The sequence below is a fragment of the Diceros bicornis genome, chromosome 36 (assembly GCF_020826845.1).
Source record: "Diceros bicornis minor isolate mBicDic1 chromosome 36, mDicBic1.mat.cur, whole genome shotgun sequence".
Taxonomy (NCBI): Eukaryota; Metazoa; Chordata; class Mammalia; order Perissodactyla; family Rhinocerotidae; genus Diceros; species Diceros bicornis.
In genome coordinates, this window is record NC_080775.1 from 13,629,635 (window position 1) to 13,650,515 (window position 20,881).

The following is a 20,881-nucleotide window of genomic DNA, read 5'->3' on the forward strand; positions in this document are numbered from 1 at the left end:
TGCTTTGTGTATGGTAAATAATAAATGTCATTGCACAGAGGAACGGTGTTTTAGAGCTGCACTGTCTACAGCAGCTACTAGCCACAGGCAGCTATTTAAATTTAAATTTGATTAAATTAGGTGGCTGTTTCCTTAGAAACACAAGTGAATTTAAATGATCAACAGCCACGTGTGGCTAATGGCTACCATATTGGACAGTATTGGTGTAAAACATTTCCATCATTGTAGAAAGTTCTTGTGGACTGCACTGCAGAGATATTGAGGGTAGTACAAAAATGGTCTTATGGGCTTCCTTTGTTCTCAAGATTTGGTTATTGCATGTGTTGATTAAAAAAAAAACAATTCTGTGAGAACAAATTTTATAGTTTGTGTGGTTTTCTTTTCACTTAATTTCTATGTTAATTTTCTAGAGCCCAAAAGCTCATATTCGAAGATGACAAGTGCACCCTCCCAACCGCTCCGAACAACTCCTGGGAACAAGCCTAGTGGGATGACTAGAGATCAGAGTGCAGGCCCTCCCAGGAGTTCTGGGGAAACGGCTCAGACGGTCTCCGTGGAAGCCTTCTCCGGCCTGAGGCTCAGGTCAGTAACTGTAACAGCCTTCTCACTGTGCTCATATGCCCCACTGGATGCCTCTTCCTCCTTCCTGAGGACTGAGCCTTTTAGAAATAGTGTGTTTGTACAGCAGATCCACATAACACCAACAGCTCTTGAACGTGACAGAAGTTGGCAGTAAGACTAGCTATTAGCCCTGGGTTTGACTCAGTACACTTGCATAGGAAATGTTTAAGGAAGACTTTTTCTTGTTTATATAATGAATAAAAGATAATGTATCTGTAAAAAGGAAATGGACAAATAATAGTATATCTAATCAGAAACTAACAGAAACAGTGATAGAGATTTTTTTTTTTTGGTAAGGAAGATTGGCTCTGAGCTAACATCTGTTGCCAATCCTCCTCTGTTTGCTTGAGGAAGACTGGCCCTGAGCTAACATCTGTGCCAGTCTTCCTCTACTTTGTATGTGGGACGCTGCCACAGCATGGCTTGATGAGTGCTGTAGGTCTATGCCTGAGATCCAAACCCGAGAACTCCGGGCCGCCAAAGCAGAGTGTGCCAAACTTAGCCACTACGCCACTGGGCTGGCCCTGAGACTATTTCTAAATACACAAAGGTATATATAGTTTAACCAAGATAATAGCGTCTTGTAATGGATGTTGAGAAAAATAGCTGTGCTCTTTTTCTTCCTCATAACTTTTAAGGAAAATTTATATTCTTTGTTTCTGTTATGTGGAGAAATTAAGATACTCAGTTAAAATAAGAATAAATGCCAGGATCAGTTCAGTGAAAAGCCTGGACTTTCAAATCTTCTATGCTCTGTACCCCTACTCCATTGCACCTCCATTATTACATTATTATTTCTCTTGAAGCCCAGGGCAGAGCAGTAATCCTTACTCTGAGACCAGATTGCTTTTAGTACAGTCCATCTGAGTAGCCATGTGCAACCCTTCTAGAACACCTAAACCTTGTCAGTCTAAACTAAAACTGCTAAGCTCTTAAACTGTATATTATTAAGCAGAGGGAGAACAAGTAGCTGCCAACATGCAGTAGAAGTATATTGTGAGACTCAGTACTCTGAAATTGAAAAAACTACTCAATGTCTTAATTACATGGGAGACAGAGTCTGAGGGATGGAATACAGTAAAAGCTGTGCTTCTCACTGAGGAGGCTGCAGAGTTCTTTTTCAAGGTAAACATGCCCCTTCTGAGGTGATACTGCTCCAGCCAGTTCCTGTTGAAACTCCCTGTGGATAATGAAGGGTGTCGCTCGTGTGACTGTACTGCACCTGTGAATCGAGTGGAGGTAGACGAAGTGGAAACTACTCAACCAAAGCTTCAGAGGGGCCTACAAATTTAGGGGATTGGAGAACTGTCTGTCTCTTTATAATTGTTATACCTGGACTTTAGGCCCTAAAAATACTCCAAAGGATAGTAATCTGATAGTAACTTATTAACTCACGGAAATGAGGCAAAGAAAAGGATTTCTCCATCTACATCACTGTTTTTCTCCTGAATATTCTTTATTGTTCAGAGTCAGCTCTAGGACTTTCTATTCCAAAAGAGTTCTAAAATAGTGAAAAGGCATGTTTTTTTTCAGTTTTCTCTTGTTCTTGAATACATAACACGATCTAACATAACACAGGACAGATATTAATATTCTACTAGAGAAAAACAATTTGCAAATTCATGAGTTTTTGGCCAGTCATTAGGAACAAGAATATATTAATTGAAGCTAGATTCAAAGCCTTATTATTTATTATTATATGAAAATGCTGGCTTGAAAAAATCCAATTAGAAATACTAGAACCTGTGAAACTCTTGCAGAATTGATGAAATTTAAATATTTTATTTATTAGCATCAATTCATGATTTTATATTAAAGTCAAATTATTTTTAGGAGAATATTATAACATTATTATAATTTATAAGAAATTTTTAAAACAGTGTGTGATCCTTCTTGTTTTCTATATAAGCTCCAGTTTTATATCCAAGGAAGCACTTTAAAAATCATCTTATTTTTTTTATCTGCTATAAAAATGTGTGCTTTGTCCGTACTACATAACTAAGCCCCCCGGAGAACAGGTACTCTGTAGATTTCTGCCTGTAACACCCCTTCTAACCAGCCTAAGTGCCAGATAATCTCTTATTAGAATAATCTACTAATTGCTGTTTTCTTGACCCAGGCGGCCTCGAGTGTCCTCCACAGAAATGAACAAGAAAATGATTGGCCGAAAACTGATCAGATTGTCTCAGCTCAAGGAAAAGATGTCAAGTGAGAAGCTGGAAGAAATAGACTGGGTGACATTTGGGGTTATATTGAAGAAAATCACTCCACAGAGTTCTAACAGTGTAAGCCATTTTATTGATTTCTTAGCTGCTTCATCACCATCTGATAGTGGGGGCTAGTGTTCTTGATTAGTTACCCAGAGCCCATCAGTATTTCATTTTGAAATAACAGCTAGTAAGTTCCCAAGTTGCCACACCATCACTGGGTTGGTATCTGAGGAAGGTATATGTAAAGAATGCCCTGCCTAGAGAAGATCTGGTTGTACAGGCTTCTTGGGCTTTTCATTGCGCAAATCATTCTTACTGCATTTCACTTGTCAGTGTTTTGGTGGCACGTGGGATTGCCCCTATGACACCATAATCCCTCATGTGGAGGAGAGGAGCAGGTAATCAAAGAGCCAGGGTTTGGGCCGGCCCCGTGGCTTAGTGGTTAAGTGCGCGTGCTCCACTGCTGGTGCCCCAGGTTCGGATCCTGGGCGCACACCGACGCATCCCACATACAGCAACTAGAAGGATGTGCAACTATGATGTACAACTATCTACTGGGACTTTGGGGGGAAAAAAAAGGAGGAGGATTGGCAATAGATGTTAGCGCAGAGCCAGTCTTCCTCAGCAAAAAGAGGAGGATTAGCACGGATGTTAGCTCAGGACTGATCTTCCTCACCAAAAAAAAAAAAAAAAAAGCAACCTAAGGCCACATAACTGGTTAAAGGGAGAACAAGGCGTAGAAACCAAGTTTTCTGACTTGCCACACCACAAAGTAGTTTTCCCATTATGCCTCAATCAACTGTGATTTTAAAACTCATCAGATCTTTCCTAATATCCATCAAATTAAATATACCATACTGTGCTGGCACAGGCCAGCAGTTTCAGAACTTCTGCGACTGACCTCTTACATCTAGTAAGGATCTGGAAGGATCTGTGAACCCTGGCTCTTTTGTTTTTTTTTTTTGAATTTTATTTATTTATTTTTTTCCCCAAAGCCCCAGTAGATAGTTGTATGTCATAGCTGCACATCCTTCTAGTTGCTGTATGTGGGATGCGGCCTCAGCATGGCCGGAGAAGTGGTGCATCGGTGCGCGCCCAGGACCCGAACCCGGGCCGCCAGCAGTGGAGCGCGTGCACTTAACTGCTAAGCCACGGGGCCGGCCCGGCCTTAGGTTGCTTTAAGGACCTCCATTTCCTTGTCTGTAAAATAAAGGAACTGGCTTTTGATTATATCAGAAGTCTCTCCCAGCTCTAAAATACCATTAATCATGCTTAGTACTGATTTCACTCTCCAATTTAGATCTTGACCAGTCTTAGATTTTTTTTTTTTTTTTTGTGAGGAGGACCAGCCCTGAGCTAACATCCAATGCCAATCCTCCTCTTTTTTTGCTGAGGAAGACTGGCCCTGGGCTAACATCCATGCCCATCTTCCTCCACTTTATATGGGACGCCGCCACAGCATGGCTTAACAAGCGGTGCGTCGGTGCACACCCGGGATCCGAACCGGCGAACCCCGGGCCGCCACAGCGGAACGTGTGCACTTAACCGCTTGCGCCACCGGGCCGGCCCCTCAGTCTTAGATTTTTTTATGAGCCCTGACACCAGGAGTTGGGTTCTAGATTCTGAGTCCTGCTCTAGCCCTGTTACTGTCCAGGTGTATGTGAACAGTCTGGTTTTTACTCGGTTAAGTTCTAAATTGGGTCACAAGTGGTGATAGTGATGTTGAAATAATAGGTGTGAAATTTATCTGAACTCTTCCAAGAAAGGCCTTGTATAAATCCATGGAAGAATAATTATAACACTGAGTCCAGGTAACAGCTCACCAACACCTATAACCATACCAACTCTGGGTGCCTCTGTGAAATAGCTTGATTCAATATTATTCAAATTATTTTGTTTAAAAAAAAACTGTAAAAGTGGAATTTGTTCATATTATAAGTGATCAGCATTTTGAGTTGCATTTCTTCAGCTATTTAATAATACTTGTGAAATTTTACAATTAAGCACAACCAGTTTTCTTTAAACGATGCTTTTGTTTTTCCTTCTAAGCTAAGCAAAGGTTTAGAAAGAGCTGCAACCTCCTTATTAGTATTAATAATACAACTAATCAGTGATAAATAATAGATATACTAAATTCATATCAGTAAGTTATTAAATGGTAGTGCCACAGCTTCCTCTTGTCCTTTTGACATTGTGTGTGTGCACATGTGTGTGCATGCATGATTGTGTGTGTATGTGTGTGATTAGGAAGGCAATGCTATCCCACTGACGGTTTAGAGCTGAGAATTAGAGACTCTAGTAACAAGTTGGCTAATGGCTTGCCTTACTTCACTTTCATCTTTCATCTCTAAAATGAGAAGGGTAAACTAAAGCCTAGAGAAAGTATAACAGACATTCTGATGATTATATATTCAGGATGGATTATACTTCTGTGTTTTTTCACCATGGAACACTTGAACCATAAATGGAGACGGTGTAACCCATTGTGTAAATTTATTAAAAATAAGAATAGGGGCCAGCCCGATGGCGTAGCAGTGAAGTGCGCGCGCTCCGCTTTGGCGGCCTGGGGTTTGTAGCTTCAGATCCCGGACACACACTGACACACTGCTCGTCAAGCCATGCTGTGGCGGCATCCCGTATAAAGTACAGGAAGATGGGCATGGATGTTAGCCCAGAGCCAATCTTCCTAAGCAAAAAGAGGAGGATTGTCATCAGATGTTAGCTCAGGGCTAATCTTCCTTACAAAAATAAATAAATAAATAAATATTTGTTACAGGGAAAAACATTTAGCATCTGGCGACTGAATGATCTTCGTGACCTGACCCGGTATGTGTCGTTGTTCTTGTTTGGAGAAGTTCACAAAGAACTCTGGAAGACTGAGCAGGGTACCGTCATAGGGCTGCTCAATGCTAACCCTATGAAGCCCAAGGATGGTTCGGAGGAGGTAAGAATCTGTTCCCGTGATTTTCTTTTTGGTCTTTATAACTTAGCCAAGTTTTGTCAAAAACATTTGTATTGGTCTACCTCCAGGTAATAAGTCATGGTTTTATATTATTATATCTTCATTAATCTGGCTTTTTGTTTTTTTGTTCATTCCTTACTCACCAGTATTCTGAATTTCCACCTACTCTAAAGGGCTTTGTATCAACTTCTTTTATTATATCTTTTCAAATTAGTTCCAAGGTTCCTGGAGTTTTTTGAACTCTTACACTCAGGTCTCCTTAGATCTCTTTCACAAACTTCTGTGGTGGCCAAGGAGGCAAGGTTTGATAGCTGAGGGAACTTTGCTCCATTAGTTAGTGCAACCATAGCTGCCACTTGTGAATTTCCATTTTCAAGCTTAATTTTCATCTTCTCAAGCAGCATTAGAGTTTGGGTACCACCCACTGATTCTCTTGTAAATTGCAAACCTAGCTACGGTGTGAATAGCAACAGACAATTTCTCCACCTGACCCATCAAGAAAATTTCACTCTAATGTAGATAATTATTATCAGGAGGAGTGAGAGACAAAGTTATTTCATTCCTTGCTTTCACCAGAGATTGGAAACAAATCTTCATCTATTAGGAATGTGTTTGGCTACAAGTAAACAGAAAAACTTCACTGCAGTTTCTTTTTAACAGTCAACAGTGGGGATTTGTTTTTCTTACATAACAAAAAATCCAGATACAGGCAGTATGGTAATGTCAGGGTCAGGGTCTGTGAGTCGCTCAGCCTTTTCCTCTTGGTCACAAGATGGCTTTGAAGCTTTAGCCATCACATCTCCATTCAAGGCGGGAAATGAGCCAGCCTCCTCTATCTACTTTTATCAGGAAAACAGAAGCTTTCCCAGCTGCCTTCCGTACTGACTCCTGCTTCAGTGCCATTGGCCAGAACGTAGTCACATGACCATCACTAGCTACAAGGAATGCTGGGAAAACTGGGAACAGAGTCCCTCACCTGAGGCTGAGCATTTGCCAGCCCAAATAAAATCAAGATTCTGCTAACAAAGATGTAGGAGAGAATGGATATTGGGTAGAGAACTAAATGTGTCTTCTACACCTCCCCTTTCTAAAACTGTCTTATAGAGCACTGGCTTCAAATTCCTGTAGCCCCATAAAGCCTTCTTAACTCACACCAACCATTCTTTTATCCATTCTTGCTGTTATAAGGCCATACCTTTGTCTGCTTTTAACTCCCACCCCACCTCTTTTCTACAGGTCTGCTTATCTATTGATCATCCTCAAAAGATCTTAATCATGGGTGAAGCTCTTGACCTGGGAACCTGTAAAGCAAAGAAGAAGAATGGAGAACCCTGTACACAGACTGTTAATTTGGTTAGTTCCAGCCTTGTTAGGGTGGTTTCTGCTAAAGAAAGGAACTATTAGGAATAAATTGTGGATACTTTAGCTGTAATGACCAATTTGGAACTGGATTTCCTACATAACGGGAAGAGTCAAAGTGAGGAAATTGAATATGTGGTTAATAATTGCCAGTTTAAAAAGCCAAGGGCGGGGAAGGATTTGACCTTTTAGGAAAGGGATCGTTTACTGCCACCTGACTAGGAGGTGATAAGGAAGACCGAATTTTAGTTTGCCCTCAATTTTTTGCATTACTAGAGATCAAAGACTAATGCTGAAATTCACTGAAAACCTTATTTTAGTTTATATTTTAACTTCATTATGCTTTTTCTTAGGGCTTTAAAAAAAATAGCTTCATTGAGATATGATTCACATACCATACATTTCACCCTTTTAAAGTGTAGGATTCAGTAATTTTTAATATATTCACAGAGTTGTGCAACCATCACCACTATGTAATTTCAGAACATTTTCAGTACCCCTCAGAAAAACCCATAGCCATTAGCAGTCACTCCCCATTCCCCTCTCTTCCTAGCCCTTGGCAACCACTGTGCTACTTTCTGTCTCTATAGATTTGCCTATTCTGGACATTTTATATAATGGAATTGTACAACATGTGGCCTTTCTTTCACTTAGCATAATGTTTTTAAGATTCATCCATGTTGTAGCATTTATCAGCACTTCATTCCTTTTTATGGTTCAATAATATTTCATTGTATGGATATAGCAAATTTTGTTTGTCCATTCATTAGTTGATGGACATTTGGGTTGTTTCCACATTTGGCTATTATGAATAATGTTGCCATAAACATTAGTGTACAAGTTTTTGTGTGGATGTGTGTTTTTGGAGTAGAATTGATGGGTCTTATAGTAACTCTATATTTAGGCCTTGAGGAACTGCCAGACTGGTTTCCAAAGTGGCTTTTACATTCTCCCCAGCAGGATGTGAGAGTTCCAGTTTCTCGTCTGTTTTTGATTACCGCCATCCTAGTGGATGTGAAGTGGTAGTTCTTAGAGCTCCTTGAAAGGATTAAATGACAGGTTTTGGGTTCATCTCTTTTTATTTCCTGCACTCCTGCCTAATAGATGAGCTAGTGAGCTGGAAATAGAAAGGAGGGAGGGAGTTGGAAAAAGACGTCTCAGAGTAAAGTACTTGACAGGTCTCCACATAACAGCTGCATCATTAAAAACCCACTGTCATCATTTCTAAGGGTTCACCCAATAGAACAATAGTACGTAGTTTCTCTTTTTTCCTTTCGCTGAAGGGGTAGCATTTGTCCAAGAGTCAACCAGAGAAAGACAAAGCCTCACTAGAAACTGATTTTGTTTTATTTTTTATTTTTTTTTAAATTTTATTTATTTATTTATTTTTCCCCCAAAGCCCCAGTAGATAGTTGCATGCCACAGTTGCTCATCCTTCCAGTTGCTGCATGTGGGACTCAGCCCCAGCATGGCCGGAGAAGCAGCGCGTCGGTGCGCGCCCGGGATCTGAACCCGGGCCGCCAGCAGCGGAGCGCGCCCACTCAACCACCAAGCCACAGGGCCGGCCCTTGTTTTATTTTTTAAATTAACTTTTATTGAGGCAAAATTCACATATCGTACAATTAACCATTTTAAAATGTAACTTCAGTGATATTTAGTGTGTTCACTCTGTTGTACAACCACCAGCTGTCTCTAGTTTCAAAACCTTTTCATCACCCTATAAGAACACCCTGTATCCATTCAGTAACCACTGCCCATCCTCCTTACCTTCATCCTCTGGGGACCTCTACTCTGCTTCCCGTATCTGTGGATTTGCCTGCTCTGGATATAGGAGATGAAAGGAGTCATACAATATGTGGCCTTTTGTATCTGACTTCTTTCGCTTAGCATGTTTTTGAGGTTCATCCTAGAAGCTGATTTTATTTCTGTTGTAGAAAGAGGGCAAAGGCGGTCATAATATCACTTTTTCTTTCACCCGACTAGTGCTTTAAGAGGAATTTAAGGGAAGAACTTCTTTCCCTTAGTGGCGGCCTAGCTGCACTTTGGGAATGGTCTTGGAGGTCAGCAAGGAGGGCTCTGCATGCAGAATAGTGCCCTGCGTAGCCGGGAGAAAGGCACTGTGTCTGTTTACATTATTCTCTGGCCTGTCACCCTAATCCTGATGCAGCCACTCTTCCTTTTTGCAGAACGACTGTGAGTACTGTCAGTATCACATCCAGGCCCAGTACAAGAAGCTCAGTGCCAGGCGGGCAGACCTGCAGTCCACCTTCTCCGGAGGGCGAATTCCAAAGAAGTTTGCCCGCAAAGGCATTAGCCTAAAAGAACGGCTGTGTCAGGACGGCTTTTACTATGGAGGGGTTTCTTCGGCATCTTACGCAGCCTCAATGTAAGACATGCTTGGGGCTTCTTTGGGACAAGAATCTCCTTGTCTTCTTAAAAAAAGTAAATGCAATGGTTGTGCTTTTCTGTAACGGTCCTAGAAGACTTTGTGTAGGTTTAATCTTTCATAACTCACTGCTGGGAACAAGGTAGATGAGGGCCTCTTTCATTTTCAGCCAGAGGGGAAAACACACAGAAGGGGAAGCAATTGAGTTGCATCATGATGGTCTAACATTTCCTCTGTGGCTTCTAACATGAATAGTGCAACTCTGTCAGGGCTGATTGTTTGGCCATTGAGAGTGGTAATCATAGCGTTGCCATCCTTTAAATCATTTCCCTCATGACTGTTAGAGTGAGGTTGCAGCCCTTGTGGAACCCACGTTTAATTCAGTGAATGCATATGCAGTACAGCCTCACCGGAGTGGATGCTGCTGAGGCAGGCATTCGTGTCCTGTCTTCCGGGGTCTCAGCCACTCCACAGAGTCCCTGAGGTAGGTGATTGATGGCCTTGTTACCGTGTTCCAGAAAGCACATCTGAGGACATGACAGGTGGGGACCTGGCACAAGGGAGCTACAGTTGGTCCAAGAACAAAACATAAGTTTTTTTCCCCAATCCAACAGAAATTTGGCAAGAGGACTCGCACTTCCTGCCTATTTTGTAATATCAAGCACATTTTTAAGATTTAAAATAATTTATGTATTTTTCCAAACTGCAGAAGGCAATACACATACATTATAAAAAGTATACACACACACACACACACACACACAATTCAGCTAAAAGGAAACAATAAAAACCGTCTATAATCCCACCACCTAGAAAATTGTTAGTTCCTTGGTATATATGCTTGTAGGTGGTTTGTTTTCCCCCATATGTATAGATTTTTAATAATATAAAATGAGATTATACTGTGCCCAGACTTTGCAACCTCTTTTTTTCCCACATAAAATAATGAATGTTTTCATTCACTTATGACATTATTTTTAGTGACCGCATAATATTCTTTTGCATGGATCTGTGATTATTTAAACAATTCCCTGTGTTTAAACATTAATGATATTTCTAACTTTTAACAATAACCTAAATTTTTGCATAGGTCTTAATTATTTTAGGATAAATCCTACTTGATCAAAGTGTTGGCATATTTTTTATTTCCTTTGCCAAATTGCCCTGCAAGAATGACCTTCAAGCAAATTTGTAGGTTGCGTGTTGTTTTACGTCTATGATGTAATGCATACACAGGGCCATGGTATTAAGAAAGTCTACTTATATGGTGCTTTGAGAAATTTTGACAGTTTGTAATAAACGAATATTTCTGTGCCTTCTTCACCTCATCAGATCATTGAAGATTGGTGATTTTCCTTTCGTGGGGGGATCTTGTCATTTCAGGGCAGCTGCTGTCGCTCCTAAAAAAAAGATTCAAACCACTCTAACTAATCTGGTCGTTAAGGGCACAGACTTGATCCTTCAGGAAACTCAGCAAAAACTTGGTAATTTTGTTTCTTGATACTGCATTTCTTTCTCCAGCTTAAATGTGTAGTCTTTAGGATTAAAAATGGTCAGTTCACATTCTAAGTTATAAATATTCGCTCATCACCTATACTTAGTGAGTGATGTGGCCTAAGCTGAAGGAATCAAACTTGGTTGGCAGCATCTTAAGAAAAAAACAGCATATTAATCTTAGCTGTCTTAGCTTAGTATGCTTTTTGAAACTTCTTGACGTGTCTGGGTCTCACTCTTAGTGTCCAGTAGTAGAATCAGTAGTATCGGGGTCCTGGTCAGAGAATGCCACCTCTACCCTGTATTTGGTCTTGGTTCATAACAGAGGTCTAGTATGGCCTCTCATCCGTAGTGCATATGCCAGAAATAGTGTATGAAATGACCCGACAGATATTAGTATTCTAATCATTACCTGAAATAAGATAAATTTGTCATACCCTTGCAGTCCTACTAGTCTGATGTTAGAGGTTAACGGTTTTTTTCCCCTTGATAGTCCATGTACTTCATTTACAAATGACTAAGTTATGAATGCAGAGTTTAAAAAGTGATGTCACGTGGGGCTGACCCACTGGCATAGCGCTTAAGTTTGTGCACTCTGTGTCGGCGGCCCAGGGTTTGCGAGTTTGGATCCAGGCGCAGACCATTGCACCGCTTGTCAAGCCATGCTGTGGTGGCGTCCTTTATAAAGTAGAGGAAGATGGGCACGGATGTTAGCCCAGGGCCAATCTTTCTCAGCAAAAAAAGAGGAGGATTGGCAACAGACCTTTGCTCAGGGCTGATCTTCCTCACACACAAAAAAGTGACGTCATGTGACATCAAATGATCTGAATTTTGAATCTTCTAAAGCTGATGTCTCTGTATTCCAGGAATACCCCAGAAGACCTTGTCTTGCTCCGAGGAATTCAAGGAACTGATGGACTTGCCAACGTTTGGAGCTAGAAACTTGAAACAACATTTAGCCAAAGCCAAGTCATCAGGTAGAGTCAGCCCGTACCTGCTCTAGTGTCTACACCTGCGTTCCCCCGACCTCTGGGGACCCCTTCAGTCTGTGGCTTGTGTTTCAGGGATCGTGGGGAGCCCGAAACCTGCTTTCCAGTCCGTCTCGGCATCAGCCCTCTTGAAGCAACAGAAGCAGTGGATGTTGGAGATGAGGAGAAAGAAATCAGAGGAAATACAGAAACGGTACTAGTAACAAGTGTACTCGTCCCTGTTTGGATAATCATCTCGGGAATCCTCAGAACGCCTGAATAGATTTCAAACATGCGACTTTAAATTCTGGGTGGTTGGCTACCTTTTTAAAAGTATTTTAAAAGTATTTAAAACTTTGAAAGTTTTAAAATAATTTTAACATCCTAAATAGCATTTAAAGTTATATACCTCTGTCATATGTTAGTGAATCCTGAGACCAAGTGGTACAGGCTACAATAGTTAATATCACAGCGGAAAAGAGAAGAGAAGAAAATTGGAAGAGGGTTTTGTGAAAGGGGAAAGCACGTGTTGACCTGTTTGGCTCCCATTTCTTAGTTTTGCCACAAGTAGGTTTTTAATTACAGACAGAACCAATGAGTAGATACTGGAATTATTCAGGTAAATGATAAAAGTGAGGCATTGAAATCGGAGAGTCATTTTGAGGCAAAAACAAGTGGCAATGGATGTGGAAGGTAGGCGAATCAAAGATTCCTGCACTCAAGTTGTCTGAATAGTAATAAGAGCTACTGTTTATGGGCGCTTAACGTGTACGGAGCACTGTGCAGTACACTGCATAAGTACAGTCTCATTCGGTCCTTACAGTGATCTGGGAGGTATTATGGTTTTATGAATAATGTGACTGAAGATCAGATTACTAGTAGGTGATGAAGCCAAGTTTTAAACTCACACCTGTTCTACTCCAATGTGGAGCATGATGCTGTCCCAAATGTGGGCTGCTGAAGGGTAGATGTTTCCATGAAAAGGAAAGTCACTTATAAGTCAAGAGGAAATGCTTTGGAAAAATAAGAGAATGGATTTGGCCTCAGGCAGGTTAGTTTGAGGTGCTGATGGGATATCTATATAGGTATTCATCCTGTGCCATAATGACATAAATATTTAGTTACAACCTCACTTGATGGGGATGTGATCTGAGAAATGTGTCATTAGGTGATTTTGTCATTGTGTAAACATCATAGAGTGTACTTACACTAACCTACATGGTATAGCGTACTACACACCTAGGTTCTATGATACTAATCCTATGGAACCACCATCGTATATGTGGTCTGTTGTTGACCGAAACGTCGTTGTGTGACGCGTGACTGTATATATACACACAGACATACACATGAAAAATATATATGGAGTTGTGGACTTTGTGGGAAATAGACATCACCTCTCAGTTTAAAGGCATTACAGTTTGAAGTTTTTTGGAATTTTGCTGGCCAAACAAAACATGTCTTTGGGCAGGATCTGATAGGCAATTTGCAAACTCAGCCTAGAGCGTGCAAGAGTGGCTATGTGGTGGTGGAAAGAATATGGCCTAGGATTACCCATACTAGTCCTGAGCCTGACACTTATGAGCAATGGGGTCTTGAGCCTTGATTTCTTCATCTATAAAATGAGAGGTTTGGACTGGATGATTTCTGATGTTTGTTGTTTTTAAATAGCCTTTAAAACTGTATATAAAATAATCACCATGTGAATAATAGCTCCTTTCTGTTAAGGACTTCCAGATTTATCACATGTATTATCTCTTCCCAGTAGAGGAAACTAAAATACAGAGAGATGTGGTGAGTTCCTAAAGGTCCAGAACCAACCAGAGGGCTAGGAACACAGTCCACATCTCAACTCCAGGGCTGTGTTCTATAGATGGCACCCACTGGAAAGCCAACTGATAAAAATAGTGACCGGCTCTAACTTGGTAAAACAATTAGAGCTCGTTCAATGAAAAACTAGTTAACTGAAGAGTTAGTGAAGCTAATACTGTTCTTCATTGTACGCTAATCTGAATTACTAACCAAGGAGGGGAAATTATTTCACTAACAAGTACTTACCAGCTGGTGGCCTGCCTACAGTCTCCCAGTCTGTTTATTTTGTGCTTGCATATTTTGTGACTGCGTGTTTCTTTAAAGATTTCTCCAAAGCTCAAGTGAGGTCGAGAGCCCAGCTGTGCCATCCTTTTCTCGACAGCCCCCTGCTCAGTCTCCACGAATGGGGGCTGAGTTCCCCAGGCTGGAAGGAACCCCAGCCACACAGACGCCGAAGCTCGGGCGAGGCATCTTGGAAGGAGATGATGTTCTCTTTTTTGATGAGTCACCACCACCAAGACCAAAACTGAGTGCTTTAGCAGAAGCCAAAAAGGTAAGCTGGCATCTATTTTCTTCAATATTTGAATTTGCATTCTGTAAAACATAACTGGAGTTTCAAACTATACACTTATGACCAAGAAAGACTGACACCTAATAGCTATTTATTGATCATCATAATTAGAATCAAAGGAACTTTAAATGATAATGGTGTCAGCATAATGCCATTAATTTAATCCAAGAAAGTTAGCCATTATCTCAATGCTGTTTCTTGTCAGGCCTGGAAGGAGATATTGTTTTACAACTGGAGACACTGGCATTAGAGAAAAAAGTTCTTGGAATTGTTGAGGCAAGTCTGTAAAATAGTGGTTTAAAGAATCCTGGAAAATAAATCTTACACAGAAGCCCAGTCTGTAGACAGATAAAAGCTAAGTTGCTCTGATTGATGTGGGAGTCGGGGGCACTCAGAACCCCACCTGCTCAGAATGTTTCACCTCTCCCCTTCCTGAGTCACCTGAAGCTCCCACCTTGAGCCTCTCTGTTCTTTGTTCTAGTTAACAGCTTTAACCACTTGAAGGGCTAGCTTCAAGCCAAGGCCATACCTAGAGTAAGAATAATAACAACAATTACACATATATTACTAGTCTGTACCTGTGATACATACGTACATGCTGTTTACTATGTACAGGTACATGCTTTGCGTGCCTCATGTCATTTCTTCCGTACACCCACAACCCTAAAAGATATCATTTATCATCCCCATTTTACAAATGTGGAAACTGAGGCTGAAAAATTAAGTAACTGAGGTTACAAACTAGTAAGTGGCAGAGCTAGAATTCTATTCTAACTCTGTCTGATTCTAGAACAAACTTCCAAAATGTTTATGTGGTTCCTCTATGGATCTGGAAGCCTACAGACTAGGTGATATTAAACTAACTCTTGATATTTAGATAAGGTGAGACTTGATTGACTTACAGACTTATCTCCCATGCTTTTAAATTTTAATAACTGTGTTAATAGTGCTAGGTAGAATGAAGGTTTATTTTGCCAATTTATATTTGAGAACAGCCAGAATTCACTGGTTGTAACTGGGAAGGGGTACAGGGCTGTAGATGCCTATCTCATCTTTTAGATTTTTATCTCTCTCTTCTTTTTTCTAGTTAGCTGCTATAACCAAATTAAGGGCAAAAGGCCAGATTCTAACAAAAACAAACCCAAATAGCATTAAAAAGAAGCGAAAGGACCCCCAGGATCTCCTGGAAGTGAAGGATCGTGTGGAAAATAACAACGCGTTTTCTCCTCAAGGTACTGCAAATTTCAAAGTTAGCAATGAGAAAGAGAAGCCATTTATGAAGGGATGTTGTAAACCATAACCAGCGTCCCTGACATCAAAAGTCATTATTTTACTTCAGTTTACCTCTATGCAGGATGCCTAAATAGAATTTCCACAACTGGAACTGGTTGTTTTTTATAATCACATTAAATTGAAATGAAATTGTACACAATTTGAAAACTTGATTAAAGGGTTATTCATTGGAACTTTGTACATATATTAGTATAAAGATTTACTTTGAAAGAAGTAGAATTCCTTTGTTTTAAATCGCCCTATCTGTATTTTTAAAACTCTGAAGTTGGCAGTGTGATTTTAACATCAATTTGTAAATAGGAGTTTTTTGGTTATTGTTATCTATTAGCATAATCAGCTCCTATTTTAGGGGTAAAAAGATTCTAATTTGGTGGTCAAATTTGCCATCCACCCCCGTATATTCTAGTTTCTACTTCTCAGCTCACGTCTTAAGAGCCTTTCTTTGCTGGTAACAAGTGGGGTAAAGTTGAAGGGCCTGCTAGGCAGAGACAGAGGATTGGGAAGCTGAGTCCATGAGGCACGCTGGCTTTCTGAAATTCCTTGTAACAGCTCATGTTTTTTCTTTCTGCTCTAGCTGAGGATGAGCTGGAGCCTGCCAGGAAAAGGAGGAGAGAACAACTTGCTTATCTAGAATCTGAGGAATTTCAGAAAATTCTAAAAGCAAAATCAAGGCACACAGGGATCGTAAAAGAGGTAAGAGCCCAAGAGATCAAAGATGACAGAGATGTCTCTGACTTGAGGCACTTTGTCGTGGGACTAAGAATCTGTTTCTTTTACCTAAACCAAGACATAGCTATATGTCAGTTTGTTTGAGTTTGCTTTGAAGAACAGGAATATTTCTAATAGATTCCAGCTTTGCTTTGGTCCTTGCATTGAAGAACATCATTAAACATTACTTTAGTAGACTTCCGTGTTATAAAAATGTTACATGTAGTTATGGCTGTGAAATTACATTTAAATGGCTCACCACTATAGTACTTGCTGCCTTGCAGTATGGGAAGGGATTTTTCCTTTCAAATATTTTGATACTGGCATTTCAAATGCCCTAAATCAGTAGTTATCAACACTTTCACTCCAAATGCCCCTTTTTAATAAGAAGTATTTTGTCTTGCTCCCTTATTATCCTGAAATAAAATTTGTGGATAATATAATTATTTAGTAATTTCAAAAATATTAATATAATGTCCTAGCTGTAATATAAAGAAAAAAGGAAAGTATCTTCATTAAAAATATGTATTTCTTTATGTAAATATGTGGGCACAGCTACCCTCGAAGAAATAATGAAGTAGTCAGAGATTTGGATTTCTAAGTGTCAATGAGACAGCTAAAAAGGAAGGCTCATTAGGTTTGTTTTCTTGGTAAGTTAAATACCATGGGCCTATTTCTTTGACAACATAATTTTTTAAAAAACAGTGAATAATCCTGGGAAACTTTTGAAGACACCAAACTGCAGTTGTCTCTCCGTATACACAGGAGTTTCCTTGTTGCATTCTTGGAATATTCTGTGATATTAACACCATGCACGAGTATTGTATATTGTATAGAAAGCAGTTAAGTTCGAAGGTTATAATCAGGTTTTTTATCCACCTGGATGTCCCATAGAACCTTTAGAAGAATCCTTTGTTGTAGGAGCCTGTTCCGTGCATTGCAGAAGATGTAGCATCCCTGTCCCTGCCAGTAGCAGGGCTAGCAATCATTGCGATAACAAGAAAAGTGCTCCTACATATTTTAAATATGTTCCCAGGGGGGCAGTATTGTCCCCGTTTAATGCCACCACTCTAAATGATCTGTTCTTTTGATTAACAAATCCCTAACAAATATAGTTATGTATTGTATCTTTCTACTGGAGAGAGAGTCAGGAGAGATGCTCCAGCTGACCCCGACAGGCTGTAGAGCTGAGCTCCTTCCCTCTTGTGGTCATTGAAGGCCTTGGGTCCTTGTGCCTTGTGCGCGGCACTCACTCCAGAGCTGTGACCACATTCTGCTGTAAATCTCTCTCTGCCCTCATCCCTACTCCCTGTTGTTCCAAACCACCAGGGATTGCTCCTGCCAAATGGTTGGTCTAGAGAATAATATTGAATAGACTGGGCTGTCCTCTCTAGGGAGGCACTGAATACCTTCCATAGCTTGACTCTGTGTTGGAACAGTAGAAATAATTCCCTTCTGCTGCATACTTGACATGACGACACTGTTAATAATGTTAGTATTTTAAGGCTGTATTTAGTGTTTTAAAAATCACCAAACACTTTCATATTCTTTTTTTGCATATGGAGAACTTGTGTCTACTTATGATCATCTTTTGCATTGCAGTTTGCTGAGCTGTTATCAAGTCCTCGTAACAGCTAGCTTGTCTCATCAGTTCTGTTTTGATTAGTATTAAACTGCTGCCTGAGTATATATTGGGTTTGGTACAAGGTCTTCTGTACGCCTTGTCATTCTAGGCCGAGGCTGAGCTGCAGGAATGCTATTTTGAGCCACTGGTGAAAAAAGAACAAATGGAAGAAAAGATGAGAAGCATCAGAGAAGTGAAATGTCGAGTAGTGACATGCAAGACGGTGAGTGCAGGAGATGGTTCTAACTGTGGGCCTTGTCTTGTGCTGTTGTGACTCAGCAGGACATGGAGAACCTGTGGGACGTGGGGGCCATGTCTTGTGATCAGAGTCCTGCGTCTGTCGTTTAGTCTGGAAGACAAACTGTGATAGCCCAAGACCCAGCTTCCTGCAGACCTGGCCCCCGAGTTCTAATGGCTGAGCGTTTGTGGTGAGATTCTTCTCTCATTTGACCACAGCTCCCAGTTCTGCAGATGAGCTTCTAACGTCTCTTCCCCTTTTCCTGTGGACCGAAGTTATTCTTATCTCTCTTTCTCAAGTTTGCAGTACATCCTCAGTCCATAGTTTATAGTCCCTGCACATCACGTGATGATCAAGTGCTATTGTCACTTTCTACTCAGGGCTTGACCTACTAAATTGAATCTCCAGGCAGAGTGTGAATTGTATTATTGTCTCTCTTTGCAGAAGTTTTCCCCTAAGTCTGTTAGAAAATTCTAAATCCTCTATTCCTCAAGGTTAATAAAAAATGGTGGGGCCAGCCCCATGGCGTAGTGGTTTAAGTGCCCGCGCTCGGCTGCTGGCGGCCGGGTTTGGATTCCAGGCGTGCACCGATGCACTGCTTGTCAGGCCATGCTATGGCGGCGCCCCACAAAAAGTGGAAGAAGATGGGCACAGGTGTTAGCTCAGGGCCAGTCTTCCTCAGCAAAAAGAGGAGGATTGGCATGGATGTTAGCTCAGGGCTGATCTTCCTCCCAAAAACAGAAACGGCAAAAAAAAAAAGTTCTTGCTAAACACTACCCCCTCCATTACATCTCATTAAATATACCTACATGGCTAATCAGCCTCATAAACATATAAGAGGAGGAAGAGGCTTAGCTTATCAAGTACAATTTTCTGCATCTTTGTTCATTTTAAAACCTCATTGGGGCTGCCCGGTGGCACAAGCAGTTAAGTGCACGTGCTCTGCTGCGGCGGCCTGGGGTTTGCCGATTCGGATCCCTGGCGTGCACCGACCACCACTTGTCAGGCCATGCTGTGCAGGTGTCCCATGTAACGTGGAGGAAGATGGGCATGGATGTTAGCCCAGGGCCAGTCTTCCTCAGCAAAAAGAGGAAGATTGGCATATGTTAGCTCAGGGCCGATCTTCCTCACACAAAAAAAGTAAATAAATAAAACCTTATATTCTCCTTTACATTTAGGGGCAGCCCTGAACCGGCTGCCACCAAAAGGTAGGGTTTCCTTGAGAAAGTTCAGACCTTGGAGAATAAATAAAGGTTTTACCTCAGATGACAGCTTTTACTCTAACAAAGTGGCAAACCTAAGGACATAGCTGGTGTATTAGTTTCCTGGTGCTGCTGTGACAAATGACCACCAACTTGGTGGCTTAAAGCAACACAAATTATTATCTTCCAGTTCCGTAGGTCAGAAGTCTATGTGGGTCTCATGGGGCTGAAATCCAGGTGTGGCAGGGCTGCGCTCCTTTCTGGAGGCTCTGGGGGAGAATCCATTTCCTTGCCTTTCCTGGCTTCTAGAGCTCCTGTATTCCTTGGCTTGTGGCCCCTTCCTTCATCTTCAAAGCCAGCAATGGCAGGTTGAGTCCTCTCGCTGTGTCCTTCCAACCTCCTCCTCTGTGTCTCACTTCCACTTTTGAGGGCCCTTGTGATTTCGTTGGGCCCAGCGGGACAATCCAGGATACTCTCCCGATCTTAAAATCAGCTAATCACCAACCTTAATTCCACCTGCAACCTTAATTCCCCTTTGCCACATGACCTAACAGACTCACAGGTTCCAGGTATTAGGGTGTGTACCTCTTGGGGGGGATTAATCTGCCACTCTGTTCTGTACCCTTTGAGGTTGCCAGAGCCAAAAGTTTTCTAGACTTAATGTAATTACCAGAAATTACATCGCACTGCCCCAGCAACTGTTTCTACCTTCACCCACCATTTCTAGTTCTCTTCAGTCCTCTTAAGAATCAAAATTAAAAGTGAATTACTTACATCTCTCTTGGTTTTGCTGCTTGTGAAGTAGGAGTAGTAATAAACTTATATCCTTTTCAGAGGCCTTATAAGAGAAAAGGAAAGAGCTGATCAGCCTTCCTAAATAGGCCTCATGCCTCAATGTCCTATAACTGAAGGACGACCGCGAATATGGGACAGACCAACCGAAGCTGTTTAGAAGTTTCCAATACTTCTCTTTCTTTGCTCTTGCTATTGTCTTGGTGTCACAGAAGGTTCTTGTGTACTTCACACTTGAGCAGAAAGTGGGGCAAACATGAGATAAGGCGTAGGAGGGAAAGTCAGAAATCACCACAGCTGGAAGATACGATGGTAACTCCACCAGCAAGTACCTGGGTGGTGACGAGAGAACAGACTGCCCTCGTAGCAGCTAGCCAGTTTCTCCTTCAAAGCTCTTGACCAGATGTTGCCCTTCTGTTGGTTTTACGCAGTGTGCCTACACCCACTTCATGCCTTTGGAGACCTGCATCAGTGAACAACACGACTACCACTGGCATGATGGCGTCAAGAGGTTTTTCAAGTGTCCCTGTGGAAACAGAAGCATCTCCCTTGACAGGCTCCCCCAAAAGCACTGCAGGTATGAGAATTGCCTAGTTTGGGTTCTTTGTCCCATCTAGGGTCCTTGAACCCTTTTTCCAATT

General features: G+C 41.3%; 1 protein-coding gene across 2 annotated transcripts in view; it reads left to right on the top strand.

The window, feature by feature from the left end:
- The window catches only part of MCM10 (minichromosome maintenance 10 replication initiation factor), a 39,049-nt gene that overhangs the window by 9,366 nt on the left and 8,802 nt on the right, over positions 1 to 20,881 (top strand). For both annotated transcript variants that reach the window (XM_058532433.1, XM_058532434.1), the window contains exons 6-18: positions 411 to 582; positions 2,741 to 2,906; positions 5,608 to 5,775; positions 7,030 to 7,146; positions 9,339 to 9,538; positions 10,922 to 11,022; positions 11,899 to 12,009; positions 12,097 to 12,214; positions 14,137 to 14,365; positions 15,471 to 15,615; positions 16,251 to 16,369; positions 18,118 to 18,231; positions 20,672 to 20,817. In XM_058532433.1, the coding sequence (XP_058388416.1) occupies positions 411 to 582; positions 2,741 to 2,906; positions 5,608 to 5,775; positions 7,030 to 7,146; positions 9,339 to 9,538; positions 10,922 to 11,022; positions 11,899 to 12,009; positions 12,097 to 12,214; positions 14,137 to 14,365; positions 15,471 to 15,615; positions 16,251 to 16,369; positions 18,118 to 18,231; positions 20,672 to 20,817 (1,906 nt within the window). The remainder of the gene's footprint in view (positions 1 to 410; positions 583 to 2,740; positions 2,907 to 5,607; positions 5,776 to 7,029; positions 7,147 to 9,338; positions 9,539 to 10,921; positions 11,023 to 11,898; positions 12,010 to 12,096; positions 12,215 to 14,136; positions 14,366 to 15,470; positions 15,616 to 16,250; positions 16,370 to 18,117; positions 18,232 to 20,671; positions 20,818 to 20,881) is intronic.